Genomic DNA, 27,190 nt, shown 5'->3' with positions numbered 1-27,190 from the left:
TTTGTGTAAAACCTGATGATCCATGTTAGATCAAATCCATCAGCGTGTCTTCTGAACACATGCTGCAGTAGAAGGGATGAGACTCATGGAAAATCCTTTTGTTCATTTTGTACGAAGCAGTTAACATGGTCATTATTAGAAACTATATTAAAGCGAGACAGCCTTTCGATTTTGTAAAATCGGTGAAATTTAGTTCCCTCTAAAATTTGGTCATTGTGATATATGTTTATTTCTCTAATATTTAAAAAAAAAACAGGTCATTCTGTGGCTGGGAAGTTTTTTAATTTGAGGGGATTAAAGCAAATAATGTGCATGAAATCGCTCAATTCGCGCAGTCAAGCAGACAGAGGAAGTCCGTGTGCGTGCGCAGGTTTACCTTTGACCGTGCACTGACAGTTACATCATTCTGTCGCTAAACGAACAGCTGATCACACCAAGGTGCTCGCTGACCGCTGATATTTATTAGTTTGGTCCTGCGTTTCCTTTACTTTGCACCATAACATCTTTTCTTCTCGCTTTCCATTACTGTAGTCAGTGTATCACGTTTCATTCCCACACTCACGTCCTCCATTTTTCTCTCCTGTTTCAAATTTGTATCCCACAATGCATTGCGCGAACAGGGAAAGCCCACCACGTCATGCATGATGTAGTATCTTGAATTGGGTCATGGTGAAGCAGGAAAAAATAGCGGAGAATTTAGGGACAAGTAGCTCTAAATTCATTAACTGCTCTATTTAAAAAAAACTAATAAAATTGGAAGTCTGTGATTCAAATTCAGTTGCTTTCGGTCCACTAAACAAAAATAATTGGGTGTCAGGGAAAATTATTTTTATGCTCTAAACTTGAATAATCTGAAAGGTGGTCTACCTTTAAATTGAAAATAGTGACCTAGAAATTCTGCAACATCTTGAATATTGAATAGTCAGGATGTTTCACATTTTTCTTTTTTGTTTTCGAATTTTCAAAACTCTAAAGATTTCTATTTACTGTGTTTTAAATAAAAATTAAAAATCCCAGATTTTCACTGTGGTTTCAAACTTTTGGACCCCACTCAATGTTATAGACCCAATTTTGGCCAAATTTTCTTGATTGCACTTTTATTTATTGATTTATTTAAAAAATAAATTTATGGCCATTTATTGTATCAGCCATCGTTGACATATGATGGGTTTTCTCAGATTGCCACACATATACTGTACCTTTTTGTGAGTTCATCTCATCTCATCTCATCTCATCTCATTATCTCTAGCCACTTTATCCTGTTCGACAGGGTCACAGGCAAGCCGGAGCCTATCCCAGCTGACTACGGGCGAAAGGCGGGTACACCCTGGACAAGTCGCCAGGTCATCACAGGGCTGACACATAGACACAGACAACCATTCACACTCACATTCACACCTACGGTCAATTTAGAGTCACCAGTTAACCTAACCTGCATGTCTTTGGACTGTGGGGGAAACCGGAGCACCCAGAGGAAACCCACGCGGACACGGGGAGAACATGCAAACTCCGCACAGAAAGGTCCTCGCTGGCCACGGGGCTCGAACCCAGACCTTCTTGCTGTGAGGCGACAGCGCTAACCACTACACCACCATGCCGCCCTTTTTGTGAGTTAATAAGTACAATTGATAAATACAAAGTGCTTCACACTCTCAGATACGAATCCTAAAGCCTAAATATCTCACTGCTCAGTGGGATGTAGAGGTGGACAAAGTACCCAACCTCATGACTTACGTCAAAGTACAGATCCCACTGGTCAAATGTGACTCCGATACAAGTGAAAGTTGTCCAGTCAAATTTTTACTTAAGTTAAAGTACTGAAGTAATTGCTTTTAAAAATACTTTAGTATTAAAAGTACATTTTCTGTCATCGTGCCGTTGTATTATTGCCACAACGCTTACAAAACCTAACGCCGTTACCAAAGACAGAAATGTGAATTCACAAAATGAACGCATGCTGTGCCATCATGGTGGTTTAACATTAAGATAGCTAGTCAGTGAGGCTCCTGACATGCTAGCAAACTCTTTTCAAACTCAAAATCATATTGGGGAGCTAACGCTACTAGAAAAGAAAGATTTCTACATTCTGTTTATTTGGCAAGATTATGCTAAAACATATTTCTGAAAGCACTTCAGATAAGTTAACGTTATTCATGTTAGCGTAACTCTGTTTTTACATGCAAACTAACAGGGTCTAAATTAACTAGCTATGTGTAAACGTTAGCCGTGGACAAGGCTACGGCAACTTGGCAGGCAAATCCATAGAAAGTCATTTGACTAACCAGACTGCATAGCTATTGCAATGTTATCGCTAGCGCTAAAAGCACAGACAACTTCATTGCAAGCTTTCTCTTGGAATAAAATGTTTATATACCTCAATGTACTTCCGCAGGTTGGACGGCGAGTTTTTGTTGGCCGTGATGTGATTCGTTTTCGGCAAACAAATCAAACATTTAAAATTAAACGAATCTTTAATCCTTTCAGAAAACTGAAACATGGGTTCTAGGTCTGGCCATGGGGGTGTGTGCATTCCCCAGAAGAACCGTCTCCTTCCATTCTGCCATCAACTGATCGTGTTAAATAACGGTGCTGAGAAATCACTGAACTTGATTTTATACAGTCTATGGACGTGACGTGATCCTAGTGATTACTGAATCTGATCGGCTGTCTCAGTGTCACCTGCGAAAAAACCAGTCATGTTTTATAAAATAAAACACATCCACTTTCAAAGCTGTTTCATAGTAACGAGGACCTTGACAGAAATGTAGTGGAGTGAAAAGTACGATGTTTGTCTTTCAAATGTAGTGAAGTTAAAGTCATAAGTTTCCAAAAAAAAAAAACCTCAAGTAAAGTACAGATACTCAAAAAGTGTACTTAAGTACAGTACTCAAGTAAATGTACTTCGTTACTGTCCACCTCTGGTGGGACGACACATTCAAGTCCTTATGTCCCAGACTCATATACAGTATACTTCAATATATCACTATACTTAGATATACACTAACCAGTCACTTTATTAGGAACCCCCATCCACTTGCTGCTTTACGCAGTTCTCTAATCAGCCGATCCCTTGACAGCAGCACAATGCATCAAATCACGCCGATACAAATCAAGAGCTTCAGTTAATGTTCACTTCAAACATCAGAACGGGAAAAATTGTGATCTCAAAGTGTGACTTTCTTTCACTGTGGCACTGTGGGTGTTGGTTTGAGCCGGATGGACTGGTTTATTTGAGCATTTCAGAAACTGCTGATCTCCCGGGGTTCTCACACACACAACAGTCTCTAGAGTTCACACAGAATGGTGCGAAAAACAAAAAACACTGAGTGAATGAGTGACAGTTCTGTGGGTGGAAACAAACGCCTTGTTGATAAGAGAGCTCAGAGGAAAATGGCCAGATTGGTTCGAGCTGCCAGGAAGGATATAGTAACTCATAGCAACTCTACAACCGTGGTGAGCAGAAAAGCATCTCATCACACAACAGCAGAAGAACACATTGGGTTCCACTCCTGCAGCCAAGAACAGGAATCTGAGAATCAAGAACAAGTTCCTATTAAATTGGCCGGTGTGATAGATTTGGATACAGGGAGGACAATTCAGTATACTTTGTGGGTATCGGTGGTCCAGCTGTGTTTACACCAGACATGAGGTATCAGACAAAATGTAAGGTTATGTACATGGTACGAGTTGCAGTGGTGTATATCTGTTTTATATTGTATTGACCAAACGGTTCCCTTTGCTGTAAAAGCAGCACACTTGTGCAGACACACATCAGACTCGTGCCTCTTTAAACCTGAGATGTGTGGTAATGATTATAGCAGTGCAGTGCACCAGGGTAATGATGTGCTAAAGCAGATGAACGTTTCAGTGGGTGTGAAGAGGGGCTCGAGTACACGATGAACCAGGGGGAGCATGACTTAGGGTTAAACAGCAATACCCTGGTAGTGTTGATTGGCAATTACACCAATATAACACACACACACACACACACACACAGACTCATTTAGAGGTTACTCTTACCCCTTTTCCACCAAATCAGTTCCAGGGCTGGTTCGGGGCCGGTGCTGGTGCTGGTTCACAACTCGTTCAACTTGCGGGCCAGCTGAGAACCAGTTTGCTTTTCCATAGCTCACGGTGCTAAGGGAAGCCACGTCATTACGTCGCTGTATACGTCAGTTACGTCGCTGTACTGTATATGTCAGTTACGTCGCTACATTTGCATAAACCTTGGCGCGAATATCGAAGCAAAAGCAACACGGAAGAAGCAGCAGCAACAACAACAATAATAATAATGGATGACTTTGCGTTTGTACAGCTGCTGCTTCTCGTCACTTAAAAATGGTGATCTTTCGCGGTCTTGCTATTGTTGTTGGTCTTAACAACTCCGCCCCCTCGCTGACGTAAGCGGTTCTTTCCTCTGGCCCAGCAGAGAGTTGGTGCTAGCCTGGAACCGGTTTTTCTGGCCCCAGAGCCAGTTCTTTGTCAGTGGAAACAGAAAACCCGGTTCCAAACTAAGCACTGGCCCCGAACCAGCCCTGGGTGGAAAAGGGGCAACTGTGGCCTCAACATCTGTCTGCACATCACTGTACAGAGCCTCTGGTCATTACAGTGTTTGTGGAACATGAGCTGAATGTAGACCAGTAGAAGCTCATTGCCTCATTCGAAAACAGTGCTTTAACTTTGTCCATACTAAAATTACTCAACCTCTGGCATGTTGACTGTTTACCTCAGAGAGCTTAGCCTAAAGGCTGGGACGTACCTGCTTGGTATACAGGCTGCACTGATGATGGGTTCAGTTCAGATTTGGAGATTAATGCTACATTGTCTATCTGTACATAAAGGCATTGTTTAAAATCAGTCATTTTTATCCCCCAAAAGGCCTGAAGGGGGATTATGTCGTAGCAATGTCTGTCCGTCCGTCCCGGGACGGGTGCTCACATTCTGAAATTAACTCTTCTCACAATTTTTGGAGAAATTTCACAAAACTTGGCAGGATTCTTTGTTATATGTCGGTAATATGCATATTGTACTTTCGTTAAATTCGGTCACATTTTACCAGAGTTACAGCCCTTGATTTACAAAATTATGCCTTGACAACTTCATGAGAGTGTTTTCCTTCTGAAATCAACTCCTCTTACAATTTTTGGACGAATTTCTCGAAGCTTGGCAAAAGGCCTTGTTATATGACGGTAATACACATATTGTGATTTAATTTCGTTTGTGAAAATTTTACCAGAGTTTTGAGCCTTGATTAAATAACTTGTACTTTGACAATTTCATAAGGGTGTACGTTCTTCTGAAATATAATATATAATTTGTTCTTCAGCCAAAGACTGAGCCAAAAACTGCAGCTGCGACGCTGGAGATACCTGGTGCAGATTTACAGTACTACAGGCTTATATTCTGCTACGGTGCTGAAGTACCATCTAGTGGGCAATCTGAAATATTACTGTTGCTTATCACAATGGAAAAGGTGTAGAACGATGAGAACTTGAAATAACTAATATCTAATTCATAAGAAATGCTTTCAAACCCAAGCCCTTCCTGAGAGCAGCGTACAAACCACAGAGACCAAATTTCACCAACCATCAATGAAACCACAGCTGGACTCATGTGATCTAGTTCGATGAGACCAAAATCTAACTTTTGAGCCATACTGTTAAGCCATCAGCATGTTTATTGATGGAAATATAAAGCTGGCATCATGCCATCATGATTTCCGCTATGAACTAGGATATATTAGCCCCAAAATGGAGGTTATATCTTAGCCATCGATGGAAGTTTTAGGAGGATGTGCATAGAAAATGATTTGGGAACATAAAATCAGTGTGTTGATTCAGTCTGTGGTCTGAACTGAAGAGGGAAGTCCACATGCACAAACCTAAGGATATAAAGGAGCCTGAAATGTTCTGTGTGGAGGAGTGTCCCAAGATCCCAAGAGTGTATCTAACCTTGTTACATAGGAAGAAGCTCTGTGGAGAAGCCAGTATTATTGCAGGGGGTAAAAAAAAAGTCTCTGCTTGCGCCAAAAAACTACAGTCGTGGCCAAAAGTTTTGAAATGGACACAAATTTTGATTTTCACAAAGTTTGCTGCTTCAGTGTTTTTAGATCTTTTTGTCAGATGTGTCTATGGTATATTGAAGTACAATTATTAGCATTTCATACGTTTCAAATGCTTTTACTGACAAATGCATCAAGTTTATGCAAAGAGTCAATATTTACAGTGTTTTTCAAGACTCCTACAGTTTGCCCTGACATACCTATCTCCCCATCCAAGATTAATGACGAACAGATAGAGCAGGTCTCATCTTACAAGTATTTGCGAATAGAGATAGACGACAGATTGTGTTTTAACCAGTGTGCACAGACCAAATGTAAGAAGCTACAACAGAGGATGTTCTTTCTTAGGAAACTCAAAGATTTTAGATTAGACTGCAGTATTCTCCAATTGTTTTATAAATCACTTTTACAGAGTATTTTATCATTTGGGCTAATCTGCGTCTATGGAAATATGCACGTACAGGACCACAAAAAATTGCAGCGTATCATTAAATCAGCCAGCCGGGTTATTGGTGTGGACCAGACGTCTGCAGTCGGGCTGTACAATGAGCTTATTTTAAGAAAGATGGATCAAATTTTAACTGACCCAACACATCCTCTGTTCCCAAAGTTTTTAAGAAGCACCAGGTCTAATAACAGATTTCTGCAGAGGCCAATCAGGACAGCGAGGTACCACAAATCATTTGTACCCACAGCAATAAGACTATACAATAACAAACCAAAAACATCTGTTGCACTTTAGTTCACTCATCTGTACAAATTTCCTTTTATGCATTTTATTTATTTTATGTAGCACACAGTTTTTATTTTTTTTATCTTTTGTTTTTATCTCTTATTGTTTTTATCTTACATCACACCTTTTATCACAGATTTATTTTAATGTGGTATGTCTATTGTCTGTCTGTCTATATGTCTTTGGTATGTTTTGAGGAGATGTGCAATATGGACCACTTGAGTTTCCCCCTGGGGGATAATAAAGTTCACCTTGACATTGACCTTGGCATGCTGGATGTCAGCTTCTGGGCCAAATCCTGACTGACGGCAACCTGTTCTTGCTTAATCAGTGCTTTTGAGGTTTTTGTTTGTCCACCTGCTTTTTGAGGATCGACCACAGGTTCTCGATGGGATTAAGATCTGGGGAGTTTCCTGGCCATGGACCCAAACTTTCAATGTTTTGGTGTATCACTTTTGTGACATGGTGCTCCATCATGCTGGAAAAAGCATCGTTCATCACCAAATTGCTCCTGGATCGTTGGGAGAAGTTGCTCTTGGAGGATGCTTTGATGCCATTCTTTATTCATGGCGGTGTTCTTAGGCAAAATTGTGAGCGAGCCCACTCCCTTGGATGAGAAGCGACCCCACACATGAATAGTCTCAGGATACTTTACTGTTGGCATGACACAGGACTCATGGTAGCGCTCAACTTTGCTTCTCTAGACAGTCATTTTTCCAGATGTCCCAAACAGTCTGAAGGAGGCTTCATCAGAGAAAATAACTTTTTGCAGACTGCAGAGGACTGGGGTAAAGTTATTTTCTCTGATGAAGCTAATTATAGAATACAGGATAAAGGCAGAGAATATCATGTGTACACACACACACACACACACACACACACACACACACACACACACACACACACACACACACACACACTTGTCTCGCTATCCTTGTGAGGACCTTCCATTGACATAATTATTATTGCAGTTATTTAATGCTGTGCCTGCACCTAAACCTCACCCTAACCTTAACCTCAGTAATGAAAAGGAAACTTTTATTATTTTTATTTTGTTAAAAAAAACAACAACAACAACGCAACAGTAATTTCCTTGTGGGGACCATCCGAATGTCCCCAAGGTCGAAATTGTCAGATTTTACTATCCTTGTGGGGATGTTTGGTCCTCAGTAGTATATAAACACACACACACACACACACACACACACACACACACACACACACACACACACACACACAAGTCCCGTGTGACCTTCCCTGTGATCTCCCCCAGCATCGAGAACATTTGAAAAGCCGAGGGAGAGAAAAAAAAGGGGTAAATGTAAATTTATCTGGACATTATATTCGGAAACTTGCATGCGTTTATTTAAAAGTAAGAGAAACTTGAGGTCATCGTATTTTACATAAGCGCAGCTGTTCTTGACTTACTGTCTCGAGTCTTTGGGAACTTGCGTCTGTTAAATTGTTATTCATGAATAAAGAATCAGTTGAAAGCCAAAGATCTCTTTGTGGGAAAAATGACTGAAGACACACCACAATGATTCATGCTCCCACATGCAGTACTGTGGTCTCTGGGCTGATGAAACCTTCACTCTGCGTTTGTGTTTGTGGTATTTTTAGGCACCAGTGACCCTTATGTGAAGTTTAAGATCGCAGGGAAAGAGGTTTTCCGCAGCAAGACCATTCACAAGAACCTGAACCCGGTATGGGATGAGAAAGTGACCCTGCTGGTGGATAATATTAGAGAACCGCTCTATGTTAAGGTAAGTGATGAGTCACGTAGGCTCTCTCTGAGCATCAGTGAGTCACTGATACGATGTGCTGGAGGAAGTGGGCCTTTACAGCTTCAGGCTCAGGGTTTTATCTGTTTACAACATGACACTTGGATGCTTCTGGGATACTTTACTCTTTTGACCCGAGCTGTTAATTGATATAACATCACTGGGTTTTGGGACACTGGTCAGGCTTTTTCTCAGTGTTGTTTTGATGATTCACATGTTTCACTGCATGCAAATCATTCGTCCAAAATAATAGAGAATAAACTTTAATAAATCTCATCAAGGCTTTACCGGTGTTTCTTAAATGAATATTCTAGCATTTTTATTATACCCCCGCTCTGAAGGGGGGAGGGGGGAATACTGGTTTACCTCTGTCTGTCCATCTGTCCGTCCGTATCTCCGTCCGTCCAAAACACCCTTTTTCTCAGCAACCATAAACCATAGCCATTTGGTACTTGGTACCGAGCTTCAGCTTGGGGTTCTATACCATGTAGACCGCTTTCAGGTCTGTCGCACATCGACTTCCTGTTTACCGACTGAATGTATTGACGAAACCTACGGTATAGGGTGGATTTTGACGCTATTTCAAGAAGCAAAATGCTATTTCAAAAGGACAGTTTACCAGGATGCTGTTTGAAATCCCCGGAGAGAACACTGCTCTTTACTTACTTGTCTCAGAGTTAATTATTTGTTGAAGTCAACATTCATAAAAAGTGTCCTGTTCCTTCGATTGCTTGCATTCTGATATAAGCGAGAGCGGGGGATACGTACGTAAGTGAGCAGTAGCTCACAGTTGATCTTGTTCAGTGTAATCTCTCCAAAGTATAGTTGTGGCATATGTGCAATTACTACAGACACATGTTCTTTCATGTTTCTGAACCGAGTTGATTTTTGTCGAGTCCCTCTCAGCACAGAAGTGAACCGCGGAACATTCAGAGCAAATCGCTTCTTTCCGTAACCGGAAAACCTCTTGAAAGCCATAAATTTTGCAAAACGTGCAGCGATTGGCTGACCCAAACTAGCTTTCAATCTTTGAACCAGTCAGCGGTCTTGATACATACTGTAGATAAAGACGAAAATGGTGAAAACTCTCACACGAGCACAAAAATCTCAAGTTCTTGAAATAGACAAGGAAGTTAAAAATAAATTTAGGTGGGAATGTGTGCAAAAGAGGGCGGCACGGTGGTGTAGTGGTTAGCGCTGTCGCCTCACGGCAAGAAGGTCCGGGTTCGAGCCTCGTGGCCGGCGAGGGCCTTTCTGTGCGGAGTTTGCATGTTCTCCCCGTGTCCGCGTGGGTTTCCTCCGGGTGCTCCAGTTTCCCCCACAGTCCAAAGACATGCAGGTTAGGTTAACTGGTGACTCTAAATTGACCGTAGGTGTGAATGTGAGCGTGAATGGTTGTCTGTGTCTATGTGTCAGCCCTGTGATGACCTGGCGACTTGTCCAGGGTGTACCCCGCCTTTCGCCCGTAGTCAGCTGGGATAGGCTCCAGCTTGCCTGCGACCCTGTAGAACAGGATAAAGCGGCTTGAGATAATGAGATGAGATGAACTCACAAAAAGGTACAGTATATGTGTGGCATGTTCAGTGACAAAATGTACCAGACTCTTTTACAAAAACTATAAGTCTGGTTTACAGAACTCGTTGTCGTCATTGCTGAACCTGATCCGGACTTGAGGTGAACCACGTTTTGCAGCAGTAGGGTGGCCAGTTCCTTTCTGCACACACACATATTCACACCTATGGGCAGTTTAGCGTAGCCAGTGAACCTAACTGCATGTCTTTGGACTGTGGGGGAAACCGGAGCACCTGGAGGAAACCCACACGGACACGGTGAGAACATGCAAACTCCACACAGAAAGGCCCCCGTTGGCCACTGGATTTGAACCCAGAACCTTCTTTCTGTGAAGCAGCAGTGCTAACCACTACACCACCGTGCCGCCCTCCTTACAAAACTACTGCTTTGCTAATAAACGTCGTGGCAAACTCTTCCTCTCAAAAAGAAGTCACTTCTGCAGATTGTGAGTTTCATTTAGAAATACATTTGACTAAAGAATGACTGAAAGTGTGCTACAGAAATACATATAAACATTTATCAACTGCTCCTGTCCATAGAGTTGGGTTTTCAGTTCTTTTCTCAGTACAGAAACGTGCTGAAAATATTTTCCGTCTTAACTGCACATGCACTATAGACGCAGTAGATATTTGTATTTTGTTGCAAAGTGTCCATATAATTTGATCCTTATTCTGTTATTAAAGGGGAACTGAAGTCATTCTTAAACTTGCTTTATTTCTTAATTAGCGTGTTATTCAATTACGTTTTCAGTTTTAGTAACCTTATATCGTGACTCGTATTGGCAACTAATTGCAATTAAATATTATACTTATCGGCCTGTTCGGTTTTTAGCCGTGTTGAATTTAGTTCATTTGGTCCACGGCAGGCGTCGCTTATCCGTGCGATCTTCACGAGACTTGTGCGAGACTTCGAAACGTGACGTGTCAGCCAGGTGTCAGTGCCGCCATTTTGAAAACTGTTTTCCAAACGAAATATTGCACAAAAACGAGTTTAAATGACAATTACTGCCTACTTTTTTCAAACTTTCCTGATTGCTATCAAAACAAACAAAACTTCCGGCTTGATTACATCAGTGTTCGAAAGAGGGCATGCGCAACTTTTGATAACATTGGCAGATGTTGCCCTGTGTTCGAAATCGCACCTTACTCACTATATTGGGCACTATATAGTGAGGACGCCATTTTGTAGTGCTGTCCGAAACCTTAGTGAGGATTATTAGGATTATTATTGAGTGCCCTATATAGTGCACTCAAAGTATCCCACAATGCCTCACGAAAAGTAGCGTACAACGATGGTCAATATATCCCATTACAGTCACGCTGAAAGAAATCAAATTAAAAGTCTCAAATTTGATTTAATAAAAGGCGAAGAAGAAAGTATTCAGCCTTGATTTAAAAGAACTGAAAGCTGCAGGTACTTTGTATTGATTAATGTAGGAAAATACGCTCAGTATAATATGGATTTATCACAAAAATACACGCATGTGTTTATTATTTTGAAAATCCACCAGCCGACTGATCTGGTACGTTTTAATCGCGCGACAGTAATGACGTAAATACCAGCGCAATGGAGTAGTGTCCGAAAGCGTTTTTTCATTTTACCAGTGAGCTCACTATATAGTCCTCTATATAGTAATTCCCTATATAGTAGGGAGTAGTGAACGAGCGAGCGATTTTGGACACAGGGATGGTCACTTTGATTTCCGCTGTACGTTTTACTTCCTTCCTACGATGTCTCGCACAGGTGTCGACAAATCTCGTTTATGGCCGTTGCTTTGACATATGGACTGATGTGCCGCTTTTCCACTACCAATGCGGCTGAGTTGGGCTGAGCCGTGCTGAGTTGGGCTGAGTCGAGCTGAGCGGGGCTGTTGGCATTGCATTTCGACTACAATCGCGCTGAACCGTGCTGGCTGGAAGTGGGTGGACACATTGGGTGGAGTTAGCGAAAGTGGATGGACGTCAGGTGATGTTGTTAAGCAGTGCAAACAGTGACATCAGTGACCTTTTAAGCGGTAGTCTCACAACCTGGAGAGTAAACAATAAACATGGAGGACATGGAGTCGTTAGTGTTGCTGGTCTTGGTGCTGTGGCTTGTTGTCACCGAGAACGCCAACAGATACTGGCAAGAGCGTATAGATGAGGCGAGGCGCATAAGGCTTCATAATTCTCGTAATTCGTAATTCTCCTTCTTCCGGGTTTACGGTGTTTACAGATCCCAGCGTGCTCGCGGGGCGTGTGTGGGCGTGTGAGGACACTCCTCCTCACCAATCAGTGCACAGGGGAGTGTCTGCTCACGCCCCCAGCCTCACTCAGCTCGGTTTGGCTCGCTTCAGCCTCACTCCAAAACCGTGCGAGTTTTGGGGGCTGAGCAGGGCTGAAGCGAGCTGAGTCGTGCTGTTCTTTGGTAGTCGAAACGCGAGCCGTGTCGGGCTGAAGTGAGCTGAAGCGAGCTGAAGTGAGCTGAAAAAGGGTAGTGGAAAAGGGCCATTACAGAGCATATTTCAAACACTCATAACTTGCTATAGCAGTGAGAAAATAGCGATCAAAATTGCATTCCGATATTTAATAAAATGAGATAAATAGAATTTTGATAATAAAAAATTTGCCTTCAGTTCCCCTTTAATTCTCAGTAAAAATCCTTATTTCCTGTGTTCAGGCAGTATCTCTGTCTCCCACTGTCTCTCTTTCTCTGTCTCTCCACTACAGGTCTTTGACTATGACTTTGGCCTGCAGGATGACTTCATGGGCTCTGCATATCTTTACCTGGAGTCCCTGGAACAGCATAGGTCCTTTATCTTGTGACAATTCACAGCTAACACTCCTATAATGCTGCTTTCACTTTTCCACCTTTGACTGGGAAAGAGTGACCCCGCCCGCCCTCTAGTGTCTCTCTGTGGTAGTACAGCTGTCAGGAGAATTCAGTTTCCTTATTTATTTATTCATTTCTTCTTTTATTTTCTCAGTGTGTCTAATCAAATTCACATCTGTACATGTAAATGTGAGTGTAATATTTCAACAGCATCAACAAATATTTGATTTACAGTTAAATAATCAAACCCAATATCACCATTCAATATATCACACATACTGTCGTAAGTAGAGTAGTACAAGTCATAAAAATAAATAACAAATAATGTGATAATCACAATCGTGCATTTAGAAACCTCAAAATAAAATAAGTAATGGGGTTTAGTGTCCATCGGTAGCTACTTTGTAAATGTGAATCAGAGAAACAGATGTGGATTTTTATCAGCTGATGCGTCCTTCAGTTGAGTAAACATGCATAAATACAGTACCAGACATGCGTTTGGACACACCTTCTAATTCTTTATTTTTATTAATTAAAAGACACTTCTTCGTGTCTTAAAGTAATGATGGCTGCCGTTTCTCTTTACTTAGTTGTTCGGTTCTTGACATAATATGGATTACTACAGCTGTGGTGTTGAATAGGACTATTTACTGTATTTTTATTATTTACTGTTTACTGTTTGATCTCAAGCGCATTAAGAAGGCAAGAAATTGCACTAATTAACTTTTGACGAGACAAACCTGTTAATTGAAAAGCATTCCAGGTGACTCCCTCATGAAGCTGGTTAAGATAATGCCAATAGTCTGTAAAGTACCATCAAGGTAAACGCTGGCTACTTTGAAGAATCTAAAATATGAAAGATATTTTGGTTTTTAACACTTTTTTCTTTACCACATAATTCCATATATGTTCCATGTGTTATTTCATAGTTGTGATGTCTTCAGTATTGTTGAAATGTAGAAAATAGTCAAAATACAGAAAAACCTATGAATGAGTAGAGTAGGGGTGTACAAACTTTTGGCTGGTACTGTATATAAAATAAGGATTTGTTCAGAATGGAAACTTTGCTTGTTTTTTAGTTACACATAAAACCTGAACTAAGTCTGAACTCAGAAAATGGCTGCATTCAGTTTTCTACTCAATTTTGATTATTTAACAGTTATTCCATAAAACCAAGTCGTACATGAGCTGATAGCCAATGAGGCGCGTAGCACCGAGTCGGCTATAAGCCACGTATGACGAGATTGAGTGGAATAACTGTTTTATTCTATCCACATTGACTGGATTTTGAGACACAGAACATTTTTATTTTTTATTTTTTTGCAAATTCGATGAATAAAAACTTTATATAAAATGTCCGACAAAATCATTTCCGCTACGAATGTAAACAAACCGGCGTAATGACAGGAGCAATTTGTGAAAAATGGCATAATAATAATTCTTGAAAAATAAAAAAAGATCTATTCTTACTATCAAATACTTTCATTCCATATTTAGTTGCTTTTTTTTTTGCATTTTTTGGGGTTTTATTTTCGAGTAGAGTTTTTATATCATCCTTGGTTGGTTCAGCAACACGCTCTGCCATTTTCTTCTTCTTTAGGGTTTTTTGGTGGTTGGCAAACCAACTTAAAGGTGCATTACTGCCACCGACTGGGCTGGAGTGGGGAACAGGAGATTGAGGGGGGGCGCTATATTCTTTTAGCTATTTCTGTTTCTTTTAAATACTTGATAACAAAGTGACATATCTGACTTGATGTGTGCCGCCATTTTGTTTTTCTCGGCTCATGGTATATGAGCTGATATCCTCGTAGTAGAGTAGCCAATCAGAGCATGTGATTGCTCATATGCAGTGAATGTGGATAGATTAAAAACCAATGTATAAAGAACAGAGCACATTTCCATAATAAATACACTACATGAATATCATGTCAGTAAGATATTGCAAATGACAAACTCGTTGAACCACGTATTGTATTTTATTTTATTTTATTTTGTGCTCACCTTCTTTGCCATTTTTAGGATCCCAAAAAAAACCCAAACATTTTTATTTGCAGCAATGCTGAACACAAACACCTTTAGCTGCTCACCTTCATTGAAATGTATTTTTCCTCTCTCCATTCACTTCTTTCCTCAGACCTTAAATAATTACAGCTTGCTAAATTAAAAGTTAAAAAGTTAAAGTCCTTCCCACACCTTACAGTACCTGGTATTCCTAGGCAGTCTCCCACTCAAGTACTAACCAGGCCCAATCTGTATGGTGGCACATTGGGCGGTGCCGATCTCCGTTTCCATAGCCCTCGGCCTCTTACATAGCTAGGGTTACAGTGGGGGGCTAGTCCTCTGGTAACCACGAGAGTTTAACTCCCCATGCACATCTGTATTGCAGCGTGCCTTGCCAGATGGTAGTAGGTACCATTTTTTATGATGGTCTTTGGTATGACCTGACCGTGAATAGAACTCACGATCTCCCGATCGAGAGGCGGACACGCTACCACTAGGCCACTAGTCGGGTCCAGCTTACTAAATACCTTCCTATTATTGGCTGAGTGCTGCAACACCTGCATAAATTAGTGCATTCATTCATTCATTCATTCATTCATCTTCAGTAACTGCTTTATTCAGGACAGAACTATAGTGGATCTGGAGGCTATCCCGGGAATACTGGGTGCGAGACGGGAATACACCCTGGACGGAATGGCAGTCTATTGCAGGGCAGCACACACACACACACCTAGGGGCAATTTAGAGAAGCCATTCCACCTACAGGCCTGTTTTGGGAGGAAATCAGAGAACCCAGACGAAACCCTGCAGTCACCTGGAGAACATGCGAAACTCCACACGGTAATCAAACGGCGTACGCAGCAACACTACCTGCTGCCCCGCTCTGCTACCCTAAATTTGGGCATGTTTCATGTCATTTAGATGTATGCGAGAATAAATTATGGTGTGCCATATCACATATAAATAAGGTGAGTGGGAGGTTGGTTCTACACAACTGAAGCTGATTTATCACATCACTACTATCAGTACTGCATGAGTATGTTTTACTGTACACTCAAATCTCTATTTAATTCTACACAAGTTTATGGAATAAGAGCTAGTGTGTGTACGTACTGTGTGGTCCATGTCTGACTCTTACTATATTGGCCCTCCTTTAGGACCGTGGACGTGACCCTTGACCTGAAGGACCCCCACTATCCTGACCATGACCTGGGCTCTCTGGAACTGGTGGTCACTCTCAGTCCTAAAGAAGGGGACTTCAGGGAAGCTGTGAGTGTCTTAGTGTGCGGTACATTCACACCCTGGTTTATTCCTTTTTTCTCCTTTTCCTCGCTGGTTAAACCTTCTAGAAGATTGTGAGGTTTAGCTGTTAGTTTATACATTTTGGATATTTGTGTAAATAGATAACATAATTAAGGGGTTAATTTAAATTTTTTTTTTTAACAGGCTTTGAAGTTGTCCTCTGACTCTGACACGTGGACGTGTGTCGGTATCAAAAGCTTGCTGTGATAGTTCGGTCTTTCGTCTTTTGTTGCCTCTGCATTAGAATTGATTGGTTTTCATCCTGATTTTCTGTGGAAATATAGATAAAAACCTTGGCTGAATTCATTGTCGCTGAACTTTTTTCATTTCTCGCACTCTCACCACTCGCATTAGAGCATCCCATTTGAAGGACACGACAGATAGGCTTAGCGGTCTAGCGGAAGTAAAATGGAAGGTGAAGATAATCCATATTTCATCTCAAGACAAGAAATATATTGCCCAGGAAGAAAATGCACTCATAAAAAAAAAAGTGCTTGAATTTGTCTGGCAGCACTCCCTCTCTCGAGGAGAGAAATGTGTTCAGCGCTGGATGGTCCGTCCTAATTGCATTTAGTTTTGTCTCTGGACTTAGAAAAAAAAAAACCTAGAGTTTTGTGTCGAGATTTTTATCTGATTGCCTAATTCTTCCACCCCTACATGTGTAACAGAGCTGGAGCAAGCTCACAGGAGAAATAAACGCTGCTTCGTCTGATTGTCTTTATAATGCTGTAAATGCTACGGCTGATTACACTGAGATTCAGAAGTTAGGCATTAGGAGGGATTAGAGATGGAGTCGTATGATATGTGTATGAATCGAGCTGGCGATGGCCAGTGCTGCTGTTGTTGATGTGACTGGGTGTGTATAGTAACTTGTATAGTGGCTGCTGTTCCCAGCTTCCCCTGGCTGCTCCTCCTCCAATCATCAATCACCAGCCCTGTGTCCGAAATCGCTCCCTACTCACTATATAGGGCACTATATAGTGAGGACGCCATTTTGTAGTGCTGTCTGAAACCTTAGTGAGGATTATTTACACCCTATATAGTGCACTCAAAGTATCCCACAATGCCTCACGAAAAGTAGCGTACAACGATGGTCACTAACCAAAGCAATATATCCCATCATGCATTGCGGTCGCGCTGAAAGAAATCAAATTAAAAGACTCAAATTTGATTTAATAAAAGGCAGCGGCAAAGAAGAAAGTATTCAGCCTTGATTAAAAAAAACTGAAAGCTGCAGGTACTTTGTATTGATTAATGTGGGAAATACGTTCGGTATAATATGGATTCATCACAAAAATACACGCATGTGTTTATTATTTTGAAAACCCACCAGCCGACTGATCTGGCATGTTTTAATTGTGCGACAGTAATGACGTAAATACTAACGTGACGGAGTAGTGTCCGAAAGCGTTTTTTTTTTTTCATTTTACCAATGAGCTCACATTATAGTCCTCTATATAGTAATTCCCTATATAGTGAGTAGGGAGTAGTGAACGAGCGAGCGATTTCAGACACAGGGCAGGTTATCATTCGGCAACGTTAAACCCAGGGCTTTGCAAAAGAGCTTATTGCATCTCTGTGACACCTTGATTAGTTGTCAGTTAACATGAGCGATTCAGGTTTGCCAGTCGCCAGTTTATTAGGCACCGTAGAATTCTCATAACGTACATTTCAGTCCATTATAAACTCACTGGACACTTTATTAGGAACACCTGCTCATGCATACAATTATCCAATGAGCCAATCATGTAGCAGCAGTGCGATGCATAAAATCAGGCAGGTACGGGTCAAGAGCTTGAGTTAACGCTCACATCAGACATACGCAATCTCGAGAGTGTCTAGTTTCTTTTATCAACTCCAGGAAGAATTTCCAGACCGGTTCAAGCTGACAGTTAAGCTGCAGGAACGATAAAAAATATAGCCACTCTTTACAGCCGTGGTGAGCAGGAAAGCATCTCAGAATGCACAACACAGCAAATCTTGAGGGAGACAACAGGAAAACACCACATTGTTTCTTTGGTAAAAGTATTTCCAATCGACAGTTCTTGGTTGTGGGCGGCATGGTGGTGTAGTGGTTAGCAAGAAGGTTCTGGGTTCGAGCCCAGCGGCCGATGGGGGCCTTTCTGTGTGGAGTATACTGTACATGTTCTCCCCGTGTCCGCGTGGGTTTCCGCCGGGTGCTCCGGTTTCCCCCACAGTCCAAAGACATGCAGGTTAGGTTAACTGGTGACTCTAAATTGACCGTAGGTGTGAATGTGAGTGTGAATGGTTGTCTGTGTCTATGTGTCAGCCCTGTGATGACCTGGCGACTTGTCCAGGGTGTACCCCGCCTTTCGCCCGTAGTCAGCTGGGATAGGCTCCAGCTTGCCCGTGATCCTGAACAGGATAAGCAGCTACAGATAATGGATGGATGTACAGTTCTTGGCTGTCAGGAATAAGAACCTCATGTGGTCTTCTGCGGTCGTAGCCCACCTGCCTCAAAATTCAATGTGTTCTGAGATGCTTTTCTGCTCGCCTTGGTTGTAAAGATGATTAATTAAGGTTGTTATTAGTGACAAGCAAACAAACAGGTTGCCGTCAGAGAACATAGCTGAACGACGTGGTGGTCTGCAGAATTTCACCTCTGAATGTACCACGCATCAATTTGTATTGAAAAAGCTACAACCATGGAAAAAAAAGAAAAGTAATAAAAAGAAAAATAGGTAAATAATAAAGACAAGTTAGCAGATGTTTATATACAGTATATGGGTCCTGGGTTGCTTTAGAAATGTAAAATCTGACGAAATATCAAGGATTGAAAATATCAGTGTTTGAATATAATCACGAATACTTTGAGACAATAAAATATTATAATAAAACTATGATTTCTGCTGATTTACTTTCTTTGTTCAATAAAACTGTGATTTAAGTGATACAAATGTTCCGTTCTGCGGCAGAATGAAATAATTGGAAGTTAATATCGGAATGCCTTTGAATACTAAATCTTTCAATTAACTACAGTTAGAGGGCCTTTCTGAGGGATTTGACAGCCTTAGGTCCTAATAAACTGGCAGCTCTTACCATTACAGCTGTTAGCATTATTTCCATTACAAGATATCATGAAGCTCTTATTACACAGTGAACTCCCTAACAACTTAACTAATCTCACATTCTTACCTCTACCAAGCTCATCGCACTGGGGCTGAGGTGATATCACGACAGTGGCGATGTAATTGCTTTGTCTCATTTACAGACCATGCTTTTGAGAAGGAGCTGGAAAAGATCCAGTAAGGTAATAACAGCATGACACAACCTGCACTGATGTCCTTCCCTCCCTACGCTCTGCACTGCTCGGCCTCAGACCGAATGGGGCATCTGCGCCTTCCGTCTCCGCCGGTTAATCCTGAACACCTTTATTTCCATGTATAATCTTTATTTTCTACAGCTTGCAATATACAGTAGAATTATTAACGCCATCTGGTGGACGCTATAAAGAGTGCATCCACTGTTTGTTTTATGTCCATGTCCAGCATTAACAGAGTGTGTGACACTTCAGTCCTGGAGTAGTTTAGAGTTCTGCTTCATTAAACACTCCAGATTCATCTCAGCAGCGAACAGATAGAACCTGCATGGGCTGAAGTTCGTTATGTTAGAAGAGAAAACGCATATCTCCAAGGATGTGTGTTTGACACTTACAGTGGTGCTTGAAAGTTTGTGAACGCTTTAGAATGTTCTATATTTCTGCATAAATATGACCTAAAACAACATCAGATTTTCACACAAGTCCTAAAAGTAGATAAAGAGAACCCAGTTAAACAAATGAGACAAAAATATTATACTTGGTCATTTATTTATTGAGGAAAATGATCCAATATTACATATCTGTGAGTGGCAAAAGTATGTGAACCTTTGCTTTCAGTATCTGGTGTGACCCCCTTGTGCAGCAATAACTGCAAGTAAACATTTCCGGTAACTGTTGATCAGTCCTGCACACCGGCTTGGAGGAATTTTAGCCCATTCCTCCGTACAGAACAGCTTCAACTCTGGGATGTTGGTAGGTTTCCTCACATGAACTGCTTGCTTCAGGTCCTTCCACAACATTTCCATTGGATTAAGGTCAGGACTTTAACTTGGCCATTCCAAAACATTAACTTTATTCTTCTTTAACCATTCTTTGGTAGAATGACTTGTGTGCTTAGGGTCGTTGTTTTGCTGCATGACCCACCTTCTCTTGAGATTCAGTTCATGGACAGATGTCCTGACATTTTCCTTTAGAATTGGCTGGTATAATTCAGAATTCATTGTTCCATCAATGATGGCAAGCCGTCCTGGCCCAGATGCAGCAAAACAGGCCCAAACCATGATACTACCACCACCATGTTTCACAGTTGAGATAAGGTTCTTATGCTGGAATGCAGTCTTTTCCTTCTCCAAACATAATGCTTCTCATTTAAACCAAAAAGTTCTATTTTGGTCTCATCCGTCCACAAAACATTTTTCCAATAGCCTTCTGGCTTGTCCACATGATCTTTAGCAATCTGCAGACGAGCAGCAATGTTCTTTTTGGAGAGCAGTGGCTTTCTCCTTGCAACCCTGCCATGTACACCATTGTTGTTCAGTGTTCTCCTGATGGTGGACTCATGAACATTAACATTAGCCAATGTGAGAGAGGCCTTCAGTTGCTTAGAAGTTACCCTGGGGTCCTTAGTGACCTCGCCGACTATTACACGCCTTGCTCTTGGAGTGATCTTTGTTGGTCGACCACTCCTGGGGAGGGTAACAATGGTGTTGAATTTCCTCCATTTGTACACAATCTGTCTGACTGTGGATTGGTGGAGTCCAAACTCTTTAGAGATGGTTCTGTAACCTTTTCCAGCCTGATGAGCAACAGCAATGCCTTTTCTGAGGTCCTCAGAAATCTCCTTTGTTCATGCCATGATACACTTCCACAAACATGCGTTGTGAAGATCAGACTTTGATAGATCCCTGTTCTTTAAATAAAACAGGGTGCCCACTCACACCTGATTGTCATCCCATTGATTGGAAACACCTAACTCTAATTTCACCTTCAAATTAACTGCTAATCCTAGAGGTTCACATACTTTTGCCACTCACAGATATGTAATATTGGATCATTTTCTTCAATAAATAAATGACCAAGTATAATATTTTTGTCTCCTTTGTTTAACTGGGTTCTCTTTATCTACTTTTAGGACTTGTGTGAAAATCTGATGATGTTTTAGGTCATATTTATGCAGAAATATAGAAAATTCTAAAGGGTTCACAAGCTTTCAAGCACCACTGTATGTTTTAATAGCCGATAATAAATGAAAGATTAAGAGCGTTTTTAAGAATAAGATCGACTCGTACTTTGCACTGTGTATTGCAGCAACAAAGAAAATAAAGGTGGTGTTTTTGTTTTTCATTTTTTTCATTTGGTTTCATTTTGGCTGCAAACAAACTGCTTCTCTCTTGAATGGAAATATAGCTGTGATATAGTATATAGCGTACTGTATTAATACACATTCACTGGTCAGTTTTAGATGCAGACAGGTGCAGTGACCATGTAATTGATATCATTTATTTCATCTAAGTCAGAGTTTAGATTCTGACTTTGGCAACAGAATCACTGCTGAAAATATTTGGGAATTGGCCGAATGCTTCGCTGTTAAACATTTCATGGAATGTTTACGGAAAGGCCACTCTAGGCTTGAGTGATGTAGATTTTCCCATGCGTATGATTTTCCGTGTTAAAATACTGCAGTAAGTAATTGAATCATCCAGAACTGCCTAAAAAAGACAGGAACACGAGTGTTTCCAGCATTTCATGTTTAACAGAGTAGGAGAGGTGTAATAATATTATATACAGTTGTGGTCAGAAGTTTACATACAGTGGCATGAATGTCATCTTGGATATGAATGTCATGGCAATATTTGGGCTTTCAGTAATTTCTTTGAACTGTTCTTTTCTGTGGCAGAATAATTGTACAACATACAGCTTTAATTTAAAAAAAACACTAGAATTTGGTGCGGGCGGCACGGTGGTGTAGTGGTTAGCGCTGTCGCCTCACAGCAAGAAGGTCCTGGGTTCGAGCCCCGGGGCCGGCGAGGGCCTTTCTGTGTGGAGTTTGCATGTTCTCCCCGTGTCCGCGTGGGCTTCCTCCGGGTGCTCCGGTTTCCCCCACAGTCCAAAGACATGCAGGTTAGGTTAACTGGTGACTCTAAATTGACCGTAGGTGTGAATGTGAGTGTGAATGGTTGTCTGTGTCTATGTGTCAGCCCTGTGATGACCTGGCGACTTGTCCAGGGTGTACCCTGCCTTTCGCCCGTAGTCAGCTGGGATAGGCTCCAGCTTGCCTGTGACCCTGTAGAAGGATAAAGCGGCTAGAGATAATGAGATGAGATGAGAATTTGGTGCACACGTTTTAATTTTCTTTGGGTTTTCTGAAATCAACACAGCGTCAAAGATTTACACACGCTCGCTTAGATTATTACTTCAGAGGTGCTGAAACTTCCAAAATCTCTCTTATCTTGCCAAGGCCAAGGTCTCTTAACTTCCCATTAGTGATCATGATTGACTACAGCTGGTCGCTTCTCTGTGCCTTCATAAAAAGGGTTTGTTTACAGCACTCATTGGATTGACCAACACACAGTATAATGGGAGCTCAAAGTCCAAGGAGCTCAGTGCAGATCTGAGAAAGAGGATCGCAGATATACACAACTCTGGAATGTCTCTTGGAGCCATTTCTAAACAACTGCAAATTCCAAGATCAGTTCAAACAACTGTATCCAAGTTATTGTGAGGTGTAGTCACTTTGCTTCAAGAAAACCCAAACTGTCACCCTCAGCTGAAAGGAAATTGGTTTGGATGGTCAGGAACAACCTGGGAACCACCATGGCACAGCCCTGCCATGAACTGGAAGCTGATGGATCACTGTTTACAGTTCAGATCACCATGGACTAAGAGGCTGCTATCCAAGAAATAACCCCCTACTCCAAAATTGACACCTTCAAGCTTAACTAAAGTTTGAAGCTGACCACATGGACAAAGAAAAAGCCTTCTGGAGGATAGGTATATGGTCAGATGAGACAAAGATTGAGTTGTTTGGCCACAACGACCACCATGTACAGAGGGACACTGTACCAGCTGGTGGTAGGATCATCATGCTCTGGGGCTGTTTTACAGCCAGCGGAACTGGTTCATTGCACAAAGTGGATGGAATAATGAAGAAAGAGGACTACCTCAGAATTCTTCAGCATAAACCATCAGAAACTTGAACATGACTTGGGAGTTACAACAGGGCAATGAACCCAAACACGCATCAGAGCTGGTTGTGGAGGATAAAGCAGGCTAACATTAAGCTTAAAACAAGTCCTGACTTCAAGCCTATTGAAAATATATGAACCGTGTTTATAAGTCGAGTCCCTGCCAAGAAAAAAAAAACAAATTTAATTGAACTCTACCAATTCTACCATGAAGAGTCGTGAAATATTCTGCCAGAAGCTTGTTCATGGTAAACAAAAATGTTTGGTCAAGGTGAATCTCGCAAAGAGACATTTTACCCAAATATTAGGTGTGCTGTATGTAAATTTTTGACCCTGTATGTATAATTTTGACCCAGTGTTGATTTCAGAAAACCCAAATAAAATTAAAACTTTTGCACCAAATTCTAGTGTGTTTTTTTTTAAAGCTGTATGCTGTACAATCATTCTGCCACAGAAAAAGAACAGTTCAAAGAAATTACTGAAAGCCCAAATATTGCCATGACCTTCATATCCAAGATGACATTCATGTCACTGTATGTAAACTTCTGACCACAACTGTATATATATGGGAAAAAAATAACGAGACCACTGCAAAGTTATCAGTTCCTCTGGTTTTACTATTTATAGTTATGTGTTTGAGGAACATGAACATTTTTGTTTTATTCCGTAAACTACTGACAACATTTTCCCCAAATTCCACATAAAAATATTGTCACTTAGAGCATTTGATTGCAGAAAATGACAACTGATCAAAATAACAAAAAAAGATGTGTTTTTAGACCTTGAATAATGCATAGAAATCAAGACCATATTCAATTTTAAACAACACAGTACTAATGTTTGAACTTAGCACGAGTTCAGAACTCAATATACCGTATGATGGAATAACCCTGACATTTAATCACAGCTTTCATGCGTCTTGGCATGCTCTCCACCAGTCTTTCACATTGCTCTTGGGTGACTTTATGCCACTCATGGCACAAAATTCAATCAGCTCAGCTGTGACCATCCATCTTCCTCTTGATCACATCCCAGAGATTTTCAGTAGGGTTCAAGTCTGGAGATTGGGCTGGCCATGACAAGGTCTTGATCTTGTGGTTCTCCATTCACACCTTGATTGACCTGGCTATGTGGCATGGAGCATTGTACTGCTGGAAAACATAATCCTCAGAGTTAGGGAACATTGTCAGAGCAGAAGGAAGCAAGTTTTCTTCCAGGATAACCTTTATATATAGTGGCTAATCATCCTTTCTTGCAGCTGAATTGCGAAGGACGCAGCTCAACATGGCCAAGTCGAAAGCATACAAAGGCGCCACAGGCAGCCGCCATACTACTCATGTCTGACCAGGGAACACAGCCCAGATATTAACACCTATGGGCAATTTAGAGTATCCATTTAACCTTAACCACATGTCTTTTGACAGTGGGGGAAATCGGAGCACCTGGAGGAAACCCACGCAGACACGGGGAGAATATGCAAACTCCACACAGAAAGGCCCTTGTCGGCCACTGGGATTGAACCCAGGACCTTCTTGCTGTAAGGCGACACCACTACACCGCTGTGCCACCAAACCTTGGACATGGCTTGATTCATAGACAAAAATGTACCCCATTCCAGCCTTGCTGAAGCACCCCAGATCATCACCGATCCTCCACCAAATTTCACAATGGGTATGAGACACTATGACTTGTAGGCCTCTCCAGGTCTCCATCTAACCATTAGATGACCAGGTAATGGGGAAAAGCTGAAAATTGGACTCATCAGAGAAGATGACCTTACTCCAGTCCTCTACGGTCCAATCCTTATGGTCGTTAGCAAACCTCAGCCTGGCTCTTCTTTGCTTGTCATTGATGAAGGGCTTTTTCTAGCTTTGTATGACTTCAACCCCTCCCAGAGGACCTGTTTCGAACCGTCCTTGGCGTGCAGTTAACCCCAGCTGCCATTTGCCATTCTTTTTGTAGGTCACTTGATGTCATCCTACGGTTGTTGAGTGACATTGGAAAGAGTTGATGATCATCCTGGTCAGTGGAGAGTCGTTCTCGCCCTCTGCCAGTCTGTAACTTTGTTGTCCCCAGTGTCTGCTGCTTGACCTTGTTCTTATGACCTGCTGTCTTTGAAATTTTGAGGATGGAAGCAACCAGACGCTGACTGTATCTCTTTGCCAATAAATCCAGAAATGAACCCTTCTTTTTCTCCTTCAAAACTTTTTAACTCTTTTGGCATGATGAATAGATATTTCTCATTATCTCTAGCTGCTTTATCCTGTTCCACAGGGTCGCAGGCAAGCTGGAGCCTATCCCAGCTGACTACGGGCGAAAGGCGGGGTACACCCTGGACAAGTCGCCAGGTCATCACAGGGCTGACACATAGACACACAACCATTCACACTCACATTCACACCTACGGTCAATTTAGAATCACCAGTTAACCTAACCTGCATGTCTTTGGACTGTGGGGGAAACCGGAGCACCCGGAGGAAACCCACGCGGACACGGGGAGAACATGCAAACTCCACACAGAAAGGCCCTCACCGGCCACGGGGCTCGAACCCGGACCTTCTTGCTGTGAGGCGTCAGCGCTAACCACTACACCACCGTGCCGCCCCTGAATAGATATTTTTGTATTCCAATTAAATTTCAGGTAATACTAGCACTGTTTTTGCCATCCAAACTGGTCCTATTGCAAGAGGATAGTGATGACCACAGCAGTGGTTTTTCTCATTTTCCTTGTTTAATAAGATTTGGTTCAGGTGATCACCTAATCAGGACCTCATTAAGTAAAATGAGGTGAGTTTGTGTTGGAATTCCAGGACAGACACTGGAATGAAATGGCTGCCATACATAGAGATGCTGATTTAAGAACAAATTAAAGTGGTCTCTTAATTTTTTCCAGAGCTGTATGTATGCTGTATGTATGTATACAAATCAGTTGTCCATATAGCCGACATGTTCTTTGTTGAGCAGGAGTAAGGTGTTCTATGACTCTTGTGGTGTTTTATGATTTTCAGAGTGCACACAGGACAACAAGCTGAAATATCGAGCTGATATTTCGTAAAGTTTTGGCCTCTCAGTGCTGTTGCCGCAGGGCCTCAAAGAAATAATCAACTCTGAGGTTTTCACGACCCTTAATAAATGAAATAGTAGGAGTAGTTTTAGCTATAAGACATGATGACATGTTTAGACTTTACACAGCAAATAGAGTAAATCCTTCTTTTCTCTTTAACCATTTTTACTACAGCAGCATGTCTAAGCTGAGCTGCTTTTTTCTTGGAAATGATCTGTGCATGTGTACATGCTGTTGTGTACATTTTGATTTCTTTCTCTCATCTACGTTGTCTTATAAGCTGACGGTCCATCACAGATTTAGTGTCGTGAATGGACAAGCATGCGCTCGTCTCAGCACGTCTGTGTGGAAATGCAGTCAAAATGAATGCCCTTGAACATGCCTTGCTTGTTGATAAAGAAAATGTGTCTTTGTGTTTATGTTGCGTATTTACACGTGTGCTACCGGTAGCTATTTTTCTTTATTTATGTATTTATTTATTTATTTATTTTTGCACTTTGGTAAACGACCTCCTGCTAAAGCTTCACCCAAATTTTGGAAAGCAATAAAAAGATGAAAGTTTGTCTTCACCATATGAGAAACGACACCCTGCTGAAACCCGTCTTTGAAGCTCCAAACTG

The 27,190-nt window shown here is 41.5% G+C and overlaps 1 protein-coding gene across 4 annotated transcripts in view; it reads left to right on the top strand.

Annotated features, from left to right (window-relative positions):
* Positions 1-27,190, top strand: part of mctp1a (multiple C2 domains, transmembrane 1a) — a 393,574-nt gene that overhangs the window by 254,151 nt on the left and 112,233 nt on the right. For 3 of the 4 annotated variants that reach the window (XM_060906950.1, XM_060906953.1, XM_060906952.1), the window contains exons 3-6: positions 8,415-8,557; positions 12,856-12,935; positions 16,117-16,228; positions 19,494-19,532. In XM_060906950.1, the coding sequence (XP_060762933.1) occupies positions 8,415-8,557; positions 12,856-12,935; positions 16,117-16,228; positions 19,494-19,532 (374 nt within the window). The remainder of the gene's footprint in view (positions 1-8,414; positions 8,558-12,855; positions 12,936-16,116; positions 16,229-19,493; positions 19,533-27,190) is intronic. The other variant, XM_060906951.1, reaches the window with a different exon arrangement.

Source organism: Neoarius graeffei, chromosome 24 (assembly GCF_027579695.1).
Source record: "Neoarius graeffei isolate fNeoGra1 chromosome 24, fNeoGra1.pri, whole genome shotgun sequence".
Lineage (NCBI taxonomy): Eukaryota > Metazoa > Chordata > Actinopteri > Siluriformes > Ariidae > Neoarius > Neoarius graeffei.
This window is presented reverse-complemented; position numbering and strand designations above follow the sequence as displayed.